This window comes from Solanum verrucosum, unplaced genomic scaffold, assembly GCF_900185275.1.
Source record: "Solanum verrucosum unplaced genomic scaffold, falcon-dt-bn FXZP01000147.1, whole genome shotgun sequence".
Classification (NCBI taxonomy): Eukaryota; Viridiplantae; Streptophyta; class Magnoliopsida; order Solanales; family Solanaceae; genus Solanum; species Solanum verrucosum.
This window is the reverse complement of record NW_026020343.1, coordinates 3,316,247-3,335,690: the sequence shown is the minus strand read 5'-3', so window position 1 is coordinate 3,335,690 and position 19,444 is coordinate 3,316,247. Positions and strand designations below refer to the sequence as shown.

The 19,444-nt window shown below is 34.6% G+C and overlaps 3 protein-coding genes across 6 annotated transcripts in view; 1 reads left to right on the top strand and 2 right to left on the bottom strand.

Annotated features, from left to right (window-relative positions):
• The window catches only part of LOC125837375 (probable protein phosphatase 2C 10), a 1,808,044-nt gene that overhangs the window by 1,036,952 nt on the left and 751,648 nt on the right, over window positions 1-19,444 (top strand). The gene's annotated exons all lie outside the window — the stretch shown is intronic.
• LOC125837345 (lysine-specific histone demethylase 1 homolog 1) lies at window positions 172-2,679 on the bottom strand. Its single transcript, XM_049516479.1, has one exon. It carries the CDS (start codon window positions 2,647-2,649, stop codon window positions 211-213), a length of 2,439 nt encoding a protein of 812 aa, XP_049372436.1. The 5' UTR covers window positions 2,650-2,679; the 3' UTR covers window positions 172-210.
• Window positions 9,120-14,157, bottom strand: LOC125837381 (polyadenylate-binding protein 2-like). 3 transcript variants are annotated; one of them, XM_049516518.1, is made up of 7 exons: window positions 13,995-14,116; window positions 13,763-13,865; window positions 13,290-13,360; window positions 9,814-10,005; window positions 9,568-9,698; window positions 9,352-9,442; window positions 9,120-9,260 (listed from the first exon to the last, which is right to left on the bottom strand). In XM_049516518.1, exons 1-6 carry the CDS (start codon window positions 14,037-14,039, stop codon window positions 9,394-9,396), a joined length of 591 nt encoding a protein of 196 aa, XP_049372475.1. In that variant the 5' UTR covers window positions 14,040-14,116; the 3' UTR covers window positions 9,120-9,260; window positions 9,352-9,393. The 3 variants fall into 3 exon arrangements, with proteins under 3 accessions (XP_049372475.1, XP_049372474.1, XP_049372476.1); XM_049516517.1 differs by having other exon boundaries at window positions 9,120-9,442; window positions 13,995-14,157; XM_049516519.1 differs by having other exon boundaries at window positions 9,120-9,442; window positions 13,290-13,364; window positions 13,995-14,144.

Sequence of the window (19,444 nt, the reverse complement as noted above, 5' to 3'; positions counted from 1 at the left end):
TTTCAGTATTATTGACCAGATAACTACCAAAAGTTGATCAGGACAGTGCGTACAACACGTTAATAGTAACATCGAAGCAGTTCAATTTGACAGGGATTCTGTCCCTGAATCTACAACAGTCATATTCAAACTAATTCAGTTTGAATTGAGGTCCTAAACTACTAATGTATCTCATCTTATCTGCATCAACCATAACCAGTAGCTCCAAATTCAAACTGATCTAGCCGATTCAATTGAGGTGAGTAGAGATCCTACAGCAACGGATAAATTATTCCAACCAACCAATTTCACCCCAAAGTCACGTGTTAACATTTCTATCCTGCTCAGATCCCCTTCTAATTTGCTTAGCTCCAGCACTAGTCTTCGGGAGAGCAGGCTATATAAATGTAAACATCTCTCCCCTTGCAATTCAACTCGTATTAAGCAATTAGACTCCAGGTCAGTTGACATAGGATCATACAACACACAGAAATTTCCAAATTTAAGGTCTGGAGTATCAAAGAACTTATCAACAACACTAGTGTTTTCCTGACTGCAAGTATTTGATGTATCAGCCGGAGATATCCTCCTATCAGTAACTCTAAGTATGTGAGCAGCTTCTCTCATCCCACTGAGAAACGCCCCATGCATTGTTGCAGGATACTGTTTACTAGTTGCTTCACCTGCAAAGAAAACTCGGTCTCCAACACTCTCAGCAAGGATGTCGTAGTCATCCCCTGAGGCTCCAATTGCAACATAGGAATAAGAACCATAACTTAACTGATCCTGTCCCCAACGTGTACAAACTGCTTGAAGTGGATCTGGAACAGCAATTCCTTTTGGACTGAATATACCCTTCAGAATTTCAAGAACCCTCACAACAGATTCAAGAGGAGACATCTTTTCAAATTTGACTGCTGCTTCTCCAGCTACAAGAGCAATTAGAAGTGGTCCACCTGAAACTGAAGAATAACTATAGAACAGAAAAAACTCACCCCTCATATTCGGGTCATCAGTCAAGTGTCCAAAAGTATCAATCTCCCCACCCCAAAAGTCATAGGGAAAAAGAATTGCAACTTTATTCAACAATCCAAATCCTAATCTCTCAATTGCATCTTTCTTACGCTGAGGAAGCTCTGGTACAAACTCAATGTTACCCTTCTTAAGCACTCCCAGGGGAACTGTACATAGAACCATATCCCCATGATATTCCTGCCCACCAGCATACACTAAAACCCCGTCAGTACCATATCTTACACTTTCAACCGTCCTATCATAAAAAATAGGAATGTCCTCTGCTAAAGCCCGAATTAACCTCTCATTTCCTCCAGGGATGAAGCAATGATCACCCCCCATTTCATAAGGATCATCCTGGTCCCAAAACGCCATAGACAAATTGGACATTAACGAAGCATTAGCATACTCCAAGTTGGCTAAATGCCAATCCAGAAGCATTTGCTCTTGGGGATCCTCAGCCACTCTATACACATGCCTAAACGCCTCTAATGCAGTACCTAATGAAACATCTACACTCTTAACCTCATCCAACATTGCCTGCCTAAGTTTACACACCCTATCTAATAATTTATTAAAAGATGCTTCAACTTTGGAATCCATATCCGGATTAACAGTTCTACCATTTGGCAAATACAAAGGGCATATATCTCTCACCTTATGAAGTGGAACACCTAACTGCCTTGCGAGAACACCCAACGGATTACCATTTATTCCAGTTAATACACTTCCACCTAAATCTGCAGCAGCAACAACCCCATTTTGTCCACCTGTCATTTTCTTGGATCGCACTCTACCACCAGGTCTACCCCTTCCTTCAAGAACCACAACTTTAAGTCCTAAAGAAATCAATTGCCTCGCAGCAACTAAACCCGATAGCCCCGCACCAATAACGATCACATTCCCCTTTAAGGCCCCTTCAGGTGGCTTAAATTTCACTTCTTTTATCCCTGGAGCTACACCAAAATTGATATACCCATGATGTAGGAGAAAAGAGTAAGCAGAATGCACAAGATTTTTATGTTCAGCTCGTATGGATTCCAAAGCATGATCTTTTGTAAGCCAAACAGTGACATTAGACCGCCAACGTGCCAGAATGTGGTTACGCACGACAATGTAATTGGCTTGTTCAATGCCCCCAATTTGAGAAACTACATTAGCTTCAATTTCTTCCTCTGTAAGGGAATCGACAGGGAACCCAACAGAGATAGCAATTAGGGCCTCAACATCGACTTCTTTAGCAAGATCAGACATCCTTCTCCGGCGATTGTGATTCTTAGAGAGGTCGTCTCCAGTGGCCAATTCCGTCTCGGAATATGAATAAGCAGTGGAGGGTTTAGGGTTAGGGCGGAGAACACGAAGGCCGTTCACGGCGGCGGCGGAAACAGAGGGTGGAATCAAGTCAGTGAAGAATCGCTTTCTACGACGTCGTCTTTTCACTTGGGTTGGGGTGACTCCGGTGGGAGGTGGCAAGTCGGAGGATATTTTCGTTTCGGATGATTTTGGAAGGTCGTCAAGCTGAGAGTCTGAAACGGCAGCTTCGGGTGCCGTTTGGGGAAGGGAAGAATTGGCATTGTGGTGGTTGTCTTGACGGAGAATTTCGTCGGAGTTAACATTGTGGGATGTTTCCGGCGGGTGTCCGGCGGATGTTTCCATTGAGGAATAGAGAAGTTGAACAGAGGCTAAAATTAGGGTGTATAAAATAAATGGAAAAAACAATGAAACGAACAAATTAAATCAAACACTTAAAAATCGATAAATATTATGCACAAATAATAAAATAGAGATTTTTGATGTTTTCAATTTTGTCCTTTATTCAATTTCAACTTGAAACAGAAGATTTGAGTTAATTTTTTTTAATTAAGCAAGCAAATTTCATAAATAGCGAGTTAAAATATAACAAACCGTTTTAGCTATAGTTTGTCTAATTACGTAATGTAGTTATAGTTTTAGTAGCTATGCCTTACTCTATTTGTATATCTGATTGAAAATTTTATTTTTATACAAATTAAAATATTAACTTAATTAATGAAATATGCAATAATTGTGGTTATTAAAATGGAAATTTTTATTTTTATATAAATTAAAATATTAACTTAATTAATGAAATATGCAATAATTTTGGTTATTAAAATGGAAAACAATCTCACAAATCACGATTAGTGTAATCTTATAAGAGTTTCTAACCAAATAAGACTTCTGTCACACAAAAAACACCATAATCACTAAGTTCATGAGATCGAGAAAGCTTGATTAATTCAAAAAAAAAAACTTGTTTAAGTTCTTCATTTGCTATACAACAATAGTTATTTGTATATGGGTACAATTAATTGAAATATAAAAACAAGTGACTATATATAAATGTTGAAATTATAAAAAAATAACTAAAACGTGTACTTGCTGATAATATACAAATATGAACCCTAAAAAGTCACACGTGAGTCAAAAATGATGTAAATATACAAATTAAAATGTATATAATTATATTATAAGATATAGAAAAATCTTTTTTTTTTAGAAATATACAAATACTCAGTGCTAGCCATATAATTGTTACAAATAAGATTTAAAAAAAATATGGATACAAATTAATTCATAGAGTAATATACAACATAATCTTGAATTTATTGATATAACCACAAATTACAAAAGAAAATTATACAAATAGTAAATTCTAGCCATACAACTGATACAAATAAATTCATAGAGTTATATACAACATAATCTCGAGTTTATTGATACAAATACGATCACAAAAAATACAAAATTAGATTATACAAACACCTCAAATTCTTTATTCATGTCTTGATCCATTGACCCAGAATCAACACCATCAGTTGTTTTCAATTAATTGCTACTATAAGCAATTTCTTTTAGAGATGAAGTTTGTTCAGCCATAATTCATATATAACTTCTAATTTAACTGAAAAATTAAAGATGGGATGAAATTTTATGAATGGATAAACAAAATTATATATATATATATATATATATATATATATATATATATATATATATATATATATTCTTTGAAAACCGCCAAAAACTACTTGAAATTTACAAAGTAGGGAGAAATGATACCTTTCAAAATACAAATTTTGATATCGTTGAGTGATTTTAGGGGGAAAAAAATTAACAAGTGGTAAAATGAGAGAGAGTGTGATTTATATAAATGGGAAGATCAGCAAAATATAAGACAGTTACGTTTTGATACAAATCACTTTGGTAAGTCCCAACCGTTCATAGCAATTTTCATTAAACAATACTGACTAATTGTGATTAGATGAAACTATAGTTATATTAATTAATTCACTAGTAAATGTTTACGTAGTTACTTTTTTTTTTTCAATATTATTACACCTACTCACTTTGATGTAGGGGTCAATATTTGCCTAACTAAAATATTCCCCTAAACCATGGTTAAAACTCAGTTTTATTACACCTATTCACATATTGATCTAGGTGTGACGATACACCACATCATCACACCACATAATTGCCACATAAATGCCTATGACATAAAGTGACTCATGTGGAGAGCTTACATAGGAGAAATAATTGTCCTTGTGGATGATTCTAGAGAAATATTTAACTTTTTTGATGGAAAATTATAGAATTGCATAGACGATCTCTAGAATATTTTAAGTATGTAGAGAGTAAATGATTCTAATGTAAATATATGGGGACTTATATAGAAATTATTATTAACACTTCAGCCCCTAGATGAGTAATATAAATAGAGGGGCACCCATTTCTAAAATCATCAAGCAAAAATCAATTAAGAATCAATCAAAGTTCTCTACATAATTCTTCCTAAAAATCTTTGTGCGTGCTCTCTTCCATTATCTAGCGATTCCTACAGTTTAAGCCTGACTGGTCATAACAAGATCGTAAGCAAGTGGTGCAAGAACGTGAGCAAGTTGTCAAGTGTCACATGTATGCTTAGTAGAAGACTAAGGACGTGACAACATGGTATCAGAGTGAGGTCCTAACTAAGAGAATGACAAACGATGGAAAAATCAATGCTACTAACACCGAAGCCAACGTCACTCAGGATGCCACCGACAAGAAGGGCTATGGCAAAAAGAAGAATGTCACCGACAAAAATCAAGAGATGACGCTCGAGGTTGAGCCAAATGAAGGGATTACATCCCAAGAACCTTCAACCACTGAGGCAAACGAGGATGATGTAGAGGTCCTGCCCAACGAAGGTTAATGCAGGAATGGAGGTAGTCGAAATACTTTGCCAATGGTTGGGGAAAGTAAAAGGCACTCTAAATGTTCTAAACGTACTTTTGAAGTGATCGAAAGCATCCAGAGTGACTTAGATGGGCATACGCTGACTGAGATAGAGACGAGGCAGACCATTGCTACATTAGAGTGCAGGCTCATAGAGGCATTGAACACTATCGATGCCAAAAAGGCAAAAATAGAGGCACTCGAAGTGCAGGTAAACATTGGCATGATTGAGTCCGCCAGGAATGTTAATGTGATGAGGGAGGCTAAGATCGAGGCTCCCAAGTCACTAATGTTCAAAGGTGTTCATGATGCATATGAAGTATAGAACTTTTTTTGGCACTTGGAATATTATTTCTGACATGAAAATGTAAGGGATGATGATGCCAAGATCAACACTGCAATATTGAATTTGTCAGAGACTATCATGCTATGGTGGAGACGTAAATTGGCTGATGCTGAAAAAGGGTTGTGCATTATTGGCACATGGGATCAGTTCAAGGCCGAGTTAAAGTAACAGTTCTTCCCAAATAATATCTTGTACGAGGCAAGATGTAAACTTCGAGAGTTGAAGTAGTCAGGAAGCATATGTGATTATATTAAGGAGTTCACTATCCTTATTCTTCAAATTTCCAATCTCACCAACGGTGACTTGTTGTTCACTCTATGGATGGGTTTCTGAATTGGGCTAAGAAAGAATTGCAACGCCGACGATTCTCTAATGTAGACCAAGTTATAGTGAAACCCGAGTTTTTGATGAATTTCAGGAATGAGAAGTATGACAAAGACCGAGGTAATAAGTCAAAGAATAGTATTGTCAAGGGTGAAGGAGACTGTGGTGAAAGCAAGGAAGTACATCAACAACAATACAAGACTCAAGATACCCACAAGGTCGATAATAAGAAGTCAGTTGATCGTCAATACTACACGGAAGTTCGAACGAAAGGATGCTACATATGTAGGGGGCCACAAATAGTTTCAACAGTTGTCCCAACTTAAAGAGTCTTATCGCTACGGTCATAGGCGAACCCACCCTTGGCCAAGGGGTGTCAAGTGGCACCCTTTCGCCGGAAAATTACATTGTATATAAAGGTCAAATTTTGATTTAATAAATATATATAAAAGTATTGACACCTCTTGACACATGTGAAAGGTTTAGTCTAGTGGTTAAGGGGTTGCAAACCTTCCTTAGGGTTGTGTGATAAAGCTCTATCGGCCTCATAAATATTTTTTATAATTTCTTACTACAACCATCGACACCCCTTTCTAAGAATTCTGGATCCGCACCAGCTATTGTGCGTGAACAAAATGAGCAAGTGCAAGGAGAGAGTTAGGTCACAGCTCAATTAGGAGTGATTGTACTATATGGAGCCATCACAAAGTCCGCTAGCCAAGTTAATGATAATAAATTTTAGTACGTGGACCTTATCATCAACAATAGCTTGCTCGTGCATTGTTTGACAGTGAAGCAACTCATAATTTTATGTCCGAGGCTACAAACTAGAGTTGAAGCATACTTCAACTAACTCTAGTGTTAAGATCGTGAATGCTAATCCTCAAAATGCTTATGGTATTACTAGTGGCGTTGATGTCAAATTGGGCTACTGGAAAGGTATAACAAACTCTATCATTCCAAAGATATCTTTGATATTATTCTAGGGAAAGAGTTCTTCACACAATGTCATTCCTTGATCGATCCCTACCTCAATTTTCTCTGGGTCATAGAACGAGAAGGGGCTTGCATGTTGCCTACAATAACTAGATATACCACACGAACAAAATCAAGCACAACTTTCAACTTGTGAAGAGGCTCAAAGAGGAGGGGTTGATGTTCTTAGAAACCACTACAAGTTTTGAATGAGACAAACAAAAGGTTATTGTTGTGTTCCACGTCCATTGGAAAAGAGAAATTGTCGAATGAAGCTGTACGAGAACAATATGAGAACTTGTGGCTATTCAAAGATAAGATTTAATAGTTTATGCAGCAGTAATGCACTATGGTCGTCACAGCATCAGGTAGGGGAGAGTGCGACAACCTACCACATCATCACACCACATAAGTGTCACGTAAAATTCTTAGAGTTTTAAACTGACTTGGCATAACAAGATCATGAACAAGTTGTCAAGTGCCATACGTTTGCTTAGTAGAGGACTAAGGACATACATATGGGTCAATATTTGCCTTACTATAATCCCCTAAATCATGGTTAAAACTCAGTTGTTCTTTGTTTTATCTTGGCCTAACCCATCAGTGACCCCCTAAAGTTGGTACAAACTTTCACTTAGACACTTCAACTAAGCTTTGTTCATTTTAGACACCTCATGTCGCGTCTCGTTGTGTCATTTTGACACTTTTCGCTTAGTAAGCATGGTACGTGTGCTACACGAATTTTAAGTGCGTCAGAGACTTTTTTTTGTAAATATTCTAACTTTTTTTGTAAAATTTTTCTTCTCCTTCTTCTTCCTTGCTTTCTCCCTTCCATCTTCTCCACCTTCTACCATCCTCCATCACCACACAACTTAAAAAAAAAAAATTATACAATACTTTACTGGGTTACACTCTTTGATTCTTCCATCTTCTTTTGAAAATCGAATTTGCATCTTGATTCATATTCAAAAACAAAATCGATTTCAAGGGAACAAAAAAGAAATAAACTTCTTTCAAATGGATAAATTGATTTATATTCTTACCTTCTCCATTGAAATTACGAAATTAAATTGATTTCAAGGGATAAAAAAGAAGAAAAAGAACAACCTCCAATGAAAAAAAAAGAAATTTATTTTACGTATCCTTCATTATAAATCCCAATCGTAGTAGCACAAGAAATCAACTTCTTTTAAATGTCATACAAAAACTTTTCGATTTGATATGATTTCTCTTATTCTCCCAACGTATTTTACTTTGTGAACTAACCTATGTTCTTGCCTTTTTGATGGAGAAGAACAGATGAAAAGGGGATGGAGGCACAAGAAGAAGAAGAAGAAGAAAAGAGGTGGGGGCATGGGTTTGGGATCTGGAAGAAAAAAAACAAAAGTAAAATTAAGTTTTTAAAAAATAAAATAAAATTTCCACGTGTCACATAACAATTCGTTTATTTTTCCACATAAGAGGCGTCTGGATGTAAGAACTTAAAAGGTGGTTTTGAAAATATAAAGTGTCAAAATGACACAATGAGATTTGACATGAGGTGCTCAAAATGAACAAAGCCTAGTTAGGGTGTCCAAGTGAAAATTGATGCCAATTTTAAGGGGCGATTGATGGGTTATGCCTTTTATCTTTACCGACTGACAGCAGTAATGTAGACGAAATTTTTCAGCCAACATCCTATCCTACACTTGCTTCCCTCACAAGATATGTATTTTATTCTATTGGCATAATAATCTCATGGTTCCTGGTTCAAGTCTTCAAAATTATTTTCATGGCAAGAAACACTTCCAGAGTCAGAAGGAAATCCCAGCAATAATTCCATTAGTACTGATCTAGAAAGCTAACTAAATTTTAATCATGGTCCTTAGATCTTCGTGTAATAAAAAATACTACTAAACGGGAGGGGAGTTGTAAAGCAAATGGTTCATTATACCACCATTTCTTCAAATTATAATGCAATTTTCATCACCTGAAAAACTTGTAGTCCCTGATATCACAATGATTCCTTATAAACCGCACGGATAGGTTGAAATTCAGATACAACACACATTGTTTCAATTATTGAAAATTTTAGTTTTGCATAATAATATCAAAATTAAACCAATTGTACCATCTTTCATCAGGCGCCTCCCTTTTGGAGGGAAAAAGAAAAGACTTTCCTTCACCAGATTGGTGCGACCGGAAACCTACACATACCACAAAATCCAATAAAAATTAAAAGCTCTACACAACCACACAATAATGGCCCAAACGGTTCTTTCTTTCTTTTCTGCAGTGGAATGCAACATTACAGTGGAAATTCCAAACATGCATATGTTCTCAACAACTCTAAAGACACAAAACCAAAAGGATTCATCATCACACTATTTGCCACAAAGCTCACCTTAAAACTCAACTTCGGGATTAATAAGATTTGTAAAGGCAATTAACCATACATGGGATAAGAAGCTACTGCTTTTAATGATATGTCCCACCATCCAGAGGTATGTATGTCTACGGAAAAACAAAACAGAGTCTCAGAAGTAGGGGCTGTAACGCATCGGCGCCCTAGCCCTTGGAATCTTTCTGCAGCATAAATTAATGAAGTCATGTCACAAATTTAATTATATACAGAAAGTGAGGGTAGCAAACACAAAATTGTTTATAACTAATGATACTTTCATAAATGGAATTAGAACAAATAGAGTTACCCATATCCAAAAGGAGGGAAAAAATAAGGAGCAGGCATGAATGGTGTCCGGCCTCGAAATCCCATATACGGGTTAGGACGCCTAGCACGGTATGGCTTCATACCAGGAACATTAGTCCTCTTAGCTGATACCTACACAACATTCGCAATCACAGATGACAAAGGGTATGAAGACAGAAATGAAAGGTTTTATGTTCAAATGTATCGACCATATAAATAAAGTCGATTTAGGGACGAATTGGTTGACCTTAAGTTGGCGGCCATGAAGTTCAGATTCATTCAGAAGAAGAGCTTCTTGGACAGCTTCCGGTTCAACAAACTCGATGTAAGCATATCCTTTAGGTTGCCCAAACTTGTTAGTTCGGATTGTAACTCTATTTACCGTCCCACATGCCTGAAAATGCTGCTGCACTTCCTCTGGAGTGCATGAATAATCCACCTATAAAACAAGTTTAGCATCCCAAACCATTTGACCCAAATAAACACACAAGAGATGGTCTCAGACTGGACCCAAAGGTCAAGATAACAGTGAAAAAACTGAATGGAACAACCACCTGGATGACATGCTTAATAAATAAAACCAACGAAAATAGCAACAACACTATCATTCATTTAACGAAACAACTACAGACAGAATAGTTGTACATAGTTTACTTTTTACAGCATTAATATGAATCTTTATCCACAATAGCTACCTAAAAAGCAACTATGACTGGATATTCCTTCCCTGTACTTGCTACAAAAAGTAGTTCCAATATAATTACATGTGCATCCCTGACCAGAACTTGTGGGGCAAATTTGATAGTTTGCACAACTTATGGGTTTTTATGTTTATGAGCAAAAAATGCAACTTAAAAATCGAAATTGCATGTCCAAACAGAACATCAACTTCATATCATATGATTTCATATCATGATTTCATCTCACATGGCCGAACGGGCCCTTAAACTATTACATATGAGTAAGATAAAAACTCCAAGCGAGGGACATGAAGATCGATGAAGTTGGATGAAGACTGGGGATACCAAGGTTTGTATCACTGTATAATCATAAAAGTTGGTAATTTCTTCCCATCAGACTAAATTTGACTTAAGCAGTGCCTATTTAGTGGGAGGATAAGACTACCCAGTAAAGTAGTTGAAGTCTGTACAAAGTACAAACTGATCCACACATCACTGCTATTAAATAATGACTTTCTCCCAATACTATTAATCAGGAGCATCACAATATTGAAAACCATCCAGCATCCCCTAGTTTTGGCTATTGGTGGGGTTGATATCTTATTCATTATTTGTCTTGGAGGCATGTTTTAAGATTCTGATCACATCCAGTTATACTCACCCAAACATACGAGGCTCCCTGGTATATTGGTCAAGATTCACCACCAATAACTTAATCTACAAGTAAACTATGTCTTTTAAGGTAAACTCATTCGATTTAGTACTATATCAATTCACATAATTTCTTGAATGATTGAGAAGAAGAAAAAGTTATCACACAATCGCTTGAAAAAATCTTTTTTGGTTCAACTAGTAGTAATTTCTATTAGGTTCCACATCTTCTCTTTCCATACTGTCCCGTCCTTATAACCAATATAATATCATAATACAAGCTCTAATTCATCTTTAGTATATGTGAAGGCAAAATAAAATTAATCTAATGCTGATTCAGATTTAGAAAAAGCATAAATTGGAACAAGTAGATATATGGGAAATGGGATAAGAGAGCGAGAGCAGAATTAAAAAAAATAACTACTCATTCAAAAACGGAAGAAAAAGAACTAAGCATTACACCAAAATCATTTCCATCTCACTTAGTTGTAATTAGTACTTTTTGTACGGTATTTAGTTGTCATTATATATTGGAAATACCTAATAATCAACAATTTTTCCATTTAAAAGAAATAGAAACTACTTTTTTTTACCTAAATCCTTACGTTGCTTATAGTAGAACAAAAAATTGGATATGTTTTCTGCTATGTATGCTTCTGGTAAATGTAGTATGTCATATTCATCTGGTTATTGTAAATGAGGTTGATATACAAAACATTTAACACATTTTTTTCTTTCTAACGCATTTTGTACATGTGTTTCTTTTTCTCCCTTACCTATTTAAGAAAGTAAGTTTCTTTCTCTTTTTTGAAATAAAATTGTGACTTGTTTATAATGGAAGTCAAAATAATCCAATCCTGATCAACTTAAAAGATGTCAGTTAACACCGTAATTAACAAATATAAAAACAAAAAAGATGATTTGTAAAAACATGTTAGAAACTGTTACGAGATGGCTACGGTACTATGTTGAAGTGTGGGACTATCTCATCTAAATCCCACACTTCAACATGGTTTCAGAGCATGCGGAGGTCATGGGTTTGGCTCTCACTGTCACCTATTATCGAAAAGAATTACCACGTATTTAGTCCATCAAACAGAACCAGATTTGCATGAGAAGAGGCAAGTAGAAGTCATAATTAAGTAATAAAATGCTCTCTCAAACAATTTACACTTTTAGATGAGATTGTCACACATTTCAACATTCTTCTTCTTTCATCTTTTCTTAGGACCGTCCTTCTAATAAGAAGATAGTTATCCAAACACAAGAGCTGACTGCAACCTTTACAAACTAAACCAAAGTACACCTATAGCAAAGCTACTTTCCGACACATTCACCAACTTCTCTCCTTGTAGCCTTCACATGTCAATTCATCCAATTCCTTATCTCCAAAGTAGTTTAATATTTGTTAAGGTAGATTGTGATACCAATAGAAACAAGTTAATGCCCCAAGGTTTTGGTCTAGGGGTAAGAGTGTAGCTTGTAATGTTGGGCTAGGGTACATCACGAGCTTGAATCAGTCGCACATAATAGCCTTGAATTTAAGCAAAGAAGGATAAAGGGGAACAGGTCCATTATCCACAAAGTTTTGAACCATTTATCATTGGCTCTCGGGGATTTCTCCATTACAAAAATATGCTATCACACTCCTTTTCTCTTGTTTCTATTCACATCTTGTATACTTTACGTAGGTCTTCCATTCCTTAGATTTGAAGAGTCTCCTCAACTGTGAGCTATATTTCCTTGGAATTCTGCTTCTTCCCCCCACCACCTTTCCTAGAATTCTGCTCCTTGTGAGCCCTGGCTGCTAACACATCCCCATAGGCATCAAAAAACCAGGTGTGTTTACTCTGTTCCTTTTTTGTGATTCTATTTTTGACATCTTTTACCCACTTACATATTCTTCAACAGGCATAAATTACACATAATTACACAGATCAAACCAAATACCAGTCAAGAAAGGCAAATAGCTAATACAAGCAAAATACATGGGCGAATTTTGGAAAATTGATAAAAAGAGGTTTTTTTTAAAATGGAAAATAGTACAAAAAAGGGCAGTTCTCCAATTTTGAAGATATCATGAAAAGTGAGAGTAATGGACCCACTGTTGCATAATTGCTCTCCCACAATTTCATACACCACTATATTTAGGCCAGAAAACAAATAGTTGGATAAGCATCCATTTTAAAGGAAAAAGAAAGGAAAAGGGAGATATAGATCTTGTACACAGAATTTCACAAAGATGTCAATAAGCTAGAGGATAAACTCCAAAGTATATAATTTATCATTTGCAATTGAATTTTGTGCTTCAGGGGGAAACACAAAAGTTAAGCTATGCAGAAAAAAGGTCAATTATGAGATGTCATTAGTTTTAGGAAGGCAGAAGTCTCACATTTCCAACAAAGACAGATCGAGAATCCACTTCTTCCTTGTTTGCCTGGTTTGCAGCAGCAGCAGCAGGGTCTGCCTTCAATTGAGGTGAACAAATAAATAATAAATAAAATGCAATAAATGGAGAAACATAGGTATGAGTAAACTTTAAGCTTTCTTCATAATTAGAAATAAATCAACTAAAAGAATTTAGAAACCATCATTGCACATCCCCATGAAATCCAAACAGAAACACTATCTTTTGAAAATGTAGGTTAAAACTTCAATCTGTAAAGGAAAAGATAGCTACTTAAGTAATTTCAACTTATCAATAGGATCAAAGGTAATACGAACCATGCAATAAGATCAAATTAGCTATCTCGTCGTTGCCGTAAAACAATTCTACAATTATCTACTATAAAAATGAAAATAGCAGCACAAATAAACATTTCAGTAATAAGTCAAATTCCACCACACACAAAAACAGAGGGAGACCTTGAACAGAGCCCATTTCTTTCTCGACCTTGGCTTGCATTTCACGGAGAGCAACCGCTTCATCTTCCATCTCCTTCAACCTCTTCTTCATGTCATCCAATTCCTGCTTACACACATTATTTATATTATTATAAATGCGAATATCATGAATTAGGGTTTCAGAGAAAACAACATATGAACTGAAGAATTAGAGAAAAGCGTAGGAAAAAAAAGAGGAATAGAGAAGAATCACCCCGGCGCTGTTTTCCCCCGCTGCCATCTCAACGTCGTCCTCCATCGCTGCTCCTCTCGCCTCTTTCTCAGCAGCGCCACATACAGCGACTTCTTTCTCTCACCAAAAAATTTATTCCACATATGGAAACTAAACAAAAATACCCAAATAACATGATTTTTTTAAATCATTATTATTTACCAAATTACAATTAATTACTATCCCTAAATTCTTTATTTGTTATAAATATAAAATAAATACTCCCTCCGTCCATTTTATATGTTATCCCTTTCTATAAATAATTGATCCATTATACTTGTCATTTTATAAAATCAATGCATAAATTATCATATTCTTCCTTTTATATCCTTGTGAGTTATTAGCCTTGAAAATATACATTTGACCAACTTAGAAAAGCTAAGTAAATGATTCATGTTCATTGGTTAGATTAATTAATCAAAATAAATTAATTCATATTCATTGATTGAAAACTTGAGTTCCAAAAAAATTAAATAAGGGTAGAAGAGTAAAACTACATTATTTCTTAATGCAAGTGCAAAGTAAAAATGTAACATATAAAATGGGACGGAGGGAGTATATTTACTGTGTCATAGTAAATGTCTACTTTATTTCTTTGGAGAAAGGTTAGAAATTATAAGATCAAGTTGATTTTCGGGAAAATAGTCTGAAAAATACTTCAACTTTGGCCAAAATTGCTGTTACGATATCAAACTTTATAAAGAACCTTTTACCCCTGCACTATTTAATAATGTATTTTAAAGGTATATATGTATCAATGTGGACATGTTACTATTTATAATGATGCAATATTTATGATGTCCACGTGGGCACATATGTACCTTTAAAATACACTATTAAATAGTGCAGGGCGGTAAAATGTCATTTCGAAAGTTCGGTATCGTCACAACAATTTCGGTCAAATTTTAGATATATTTCAGACCTTTTTCCCTTAATTTTCCTAAGAAAAATAAGGAGTTTCCTTTATTGTAAAATCATCCTCCTTCAAGAAAAAAAAAACTCTTCACCCTACTTTCTTCTTTTTATGTTTTATAGTTTCATAAATACATTATCAACACAAGACTTTACCATCTTGAGTTTGATTTTCTATTGCAGATGAAATTTACACGAATACAAAATAAGTATTTTACTTGATAATATTTCAATTATCAAAACTCAATTTAATGATATGTCTTCAATTAATATCTTCTCTATTACTAACTAATAATCTTCAATATAACTTAATCTGATTCATCAATATTATTTTTTTGAATTTACAACTTTTAATTCTTCAAATTTTTTTTGTAGTTACCGACTTATACTCTTAAAATTCTCTTTGAACAAATAATGCTTTTTGTGTCAAACCTTGCATAAAAACCAAACAAACGATCATGCTACTAGACTAAAATGATCCTTCCAGAGCTGGTGAAATCGTCACAATTGGATTTTGAGGTCATTTTCTTGAACTTTTGATCAAAACTAACCGTTCAAGGTTTAAAAAGCTCCAAACACTAAAACTTGCATAAAAACCAAACAAACAACCATGTGACCAAACTGTCAGTCCCAACAAGTCATAAATGAATTGGGGTGACTATAGGAATGCTCTAAACGATGAATAGGAGACATAAATATAGAAATGACCTGGAGGCCATTGCAAAACTATAACTCTTTTCTAAATGAATCTATTTTGTTTTTTAATGAGAATTTCTTTCTCAACTCTTTTCCACCTTCTAGTGTTGACCTAAAATACTTTAATATGGCAAAGCCCACTCGTCACCATTAATCGGGATTTTTGAGCTATGTTAGAGTTTTAGAATTAGAGAATTTTTATTATGAAAGCAACTCCTTTCTTATTTTGGCCTTGTGCATGAATAAGAAATAATCAAGTAGTAATGTATAATATAATCAACTTAAATACTCAATAGTTTAATATGACTTATTTTTTACTTAACTTTGATACCTAACAATTTAATATCACTTGCTTTTTACTTAACAATTTGACATCACTTGTTATTATTTAATAGTGTAATATGATCTGTTAACTCTTCCTAGTCTGCTTATCTTTAACACTTAACCGTTTTTAATACTTAACAGTTTATCTAGTAGACTGCTGACTTAACTTTAATGCTTAACCGTTTAAGTAATGTGAATACTTAACTTTAATATCATTGTCACTGACCATTTTTTGTTTTTTTTCCCAACATGAGTGCTAACTAACTAACTAGCTTTAGACTTTAATACATACCTATTTCACTTAGCTTATCTGTTATGTAGTAGTGTATAATTAACTTAAATACTTAACAGTGTAATATGATTTGTTAACTCTTCCTAGTTTAACTTATCTTAACAATTTATCTAGTAAATTAGTGACTTAACTTTAATGCCTAAAAATTTAAGTGATGTGAATACTTAACTTCAATACCATTGCCATTGCCCATTTTTTCTTCTTTTTCTTAATGTGAGGACCAACTAACTAACTAACTAACTAACTTTATGCTTTAACACTTAATTATTTCACTTAGCTTATCTGTGATGTAGTAGTGTATAATTAACTTAAATATTTAACAATTTAATATGACTTGTTAACTCTTCATAGTTTGGCTTATCTTTAACACTTAATAGTTTATTAATACATAACAGTCTATCTAGTGGTGTATAATTACTTTGTTTAAATCTTTGTAGGTTACTAAAATGGTTAATGTTAACCTATACCTTCATCATGGTGTAAGTTGCTTCACAATCCAGAACCACATTATGATAAAAGATGAATCCATTATCAGAGAGGATATGATTATGATATTATCTCTTTTATTGACTTAGTTAATGAATACACATATAAGTTAGGTTTTGTAAGTTCACAACAACTTATTGTGCTTGGTTCTTCTTGAAAATATTTTGAATTAGTAGGAGATGAAAGAGTTAGGACATTTTATCTTTTGTCTCTGAGGATTATTAATCCATTCATTTGTTTGCTACTGATGGCTATGAATTAGTTGATGATATTGTTATGCATGATGGATCATTTTTTACTTTTACCAATAGCTAATGAAGGTAGACTGTAGTGAAAATGACAATACTAATGAAATGGTTATTAGCTATTTAGAATATGATACTGATGAATTAAAAATTTTGTTACAAAAAAGAAAATAACAATAACTAATGATTTGCAAGATTATAAGAAGATTATTAAGGGTATGACCTTCAAGGACATAGAAGAAGCAAAACAATTTTACAAATTTTATGATATTGCTAAGAAGGTAGAACTAGTTGTGTGAAAGAGTGATAAAAACAAGATTGAGATATAAATGTGGTGCTGAAGAATGTCCATTTCTATGTTTGATTTATGGGGATCAGACCACTTCTGAGGTTAATGTCAAAATATTAGTAGATCATATAGAGTGTGGAACAAAATATGACAACTCTTTAATTGATTATATAACAATAACTTAGTATTTAAAGGAGAAATTGCAAAGTGACCCTAAGTACAAGGTCAAAGATATGAAGGTTGACTTACATAGAGTGTTTGAGTTAAACGTAAGTGAAGCCAAGTGCAATAGAACTAAAAGGAGGATATTAGATTCTTTGGATGGTAGCTTTACAGACTCTTACAATAAATTAGAGGCTTATGCTACTGAATTGAGGAGTTGCAATCCAGGGTCTGATATTGTGATTAACTTATCTAAGAAGGCGCTATCTAAACTTCTTAGGATGTATATCTTTAAGGCAAATTTAAGACCATCTATTTGGTTAGATGTTACATTCTTTAAAGAAAAAGCTAAGGAACAAGTATTGGTTGTTGTTAGTCAAGACAATATGAATTGTTTCTACCCTTTAGCTTGGGTTGTGGTAGACAAAGAGGCTACATGGACTTGGACTTGGTTCATGAAGCAGTTGTAATATTCACTTGATCTTCATAATGGTAAAGAAATGACATTCAGATATGTAGAAGATAATATTAAACACTAATACTACTTAGTTGCAATTCATTAGAAACTACTAATACAATTGAACTGATTCAATTAATTTAAGTATTTTCATTTGATATTCAAGAGCTGCTTGATGCAGTAAGGGTTGTTTTGCCTGAAACACATCAAAGATATTGTGCAAGACATATTAAGGCAAATTGGTGCAAAAGATGAGGTAAATGTGAGCTAATGAAGTTGTAGTGGTGGGTTGTATGGTCCTCATTTTTAGAGGAGTTTGAAGACCAACTTCAAGAGATCAAGGAAGTTGATGAAGAGGCTGGACAAGATATATTGAACATGTATTGTAACACCTCGAAATTTGATAAGTTGAGTTTGGAAAAGAAGTTGCAGGAAAAGTTGTTGGTGCAAGTTTCTACGAGCCTACCTACGGACTGTAGAAAGTTCTACGGGTTGTAGGATGGCAGTCTAGAATCTAGGTTGGATTTTAGGGAAAAATGTCAATTCCCAAATGAAGGTCTAGGTTTAACAAGACGAGTCATAGAAGTGTCTACGAGTCATAGACTAGTGCCCGTAGAAAGATGTTTGACTTGGAAGATTTTTAGTAATTAAGTTCTACGGGTGGGGTCTATGAACCGTAGAAGTTATGACAACTCATAGGAGAGTTTTGCGAAAATTGTTTGGGATTTTAGGTTCCAGTACTTGACTCGACGATCTATAGAAATTCTTATGGACCATAGGTCAAAGCCGTAGAACCTTTTCGACAGTTTTAAGTCAAGGACTTTTGGGTCTTTTCCTATCCTTTATATATCTCTATACTATGTCGCTTTGACCCTGTAACTAAGTCCTATAACTACCTTTACTCTTCAAAAACCATCAATTCCCTCACATTCACTCAAAATCCCGAATTCCCTCCAAGTTTATTGTCACGACCCAAGGGTAACTCCTAGATGTAACATGTCATACAAGACCCTGAGAGGTCTCATATAAGCCACTTAGCTTTCCTAGTCAAGATAATAGAAAATCAATAAAATTTAAAACATTTTCAACAACATCAAAGTTTTATAAAACGAAGCGGAAGTCTCATACAACTTGTCTCAAAACCATCTAATACAAAGAGTCATTGGGACACAACCCATACAATAATCTTCAAAATATAAAATGAAAGAACATAAGGAAATGGTGGTCAAATCTTCGAATGCTGTGAGGACTCACCAATCTTCAAGTCTTGCCTCTACTAAGATCCTAGCCACGAGGATGAGAGTCGGGAACGCGGGACCCTACATTTGGATAAGAAATGTAGGCAAGAGTATGCGTTAGTACAAGAATGTACTAAACATGGTAGCTTGCGTAAACATCAACATAAACATAAAAGTTAGACAATATACATCATAAGCATAATCAATGCATAATAATAAATAATAACAACATGTAAGGAATACTTCTCAAGTAACCTCAAAACATACTTAGCCAAGACATGGGTAATCGTTCCCTAGTTTTACTCATCATATAAGGCAACCTTAGCAATCA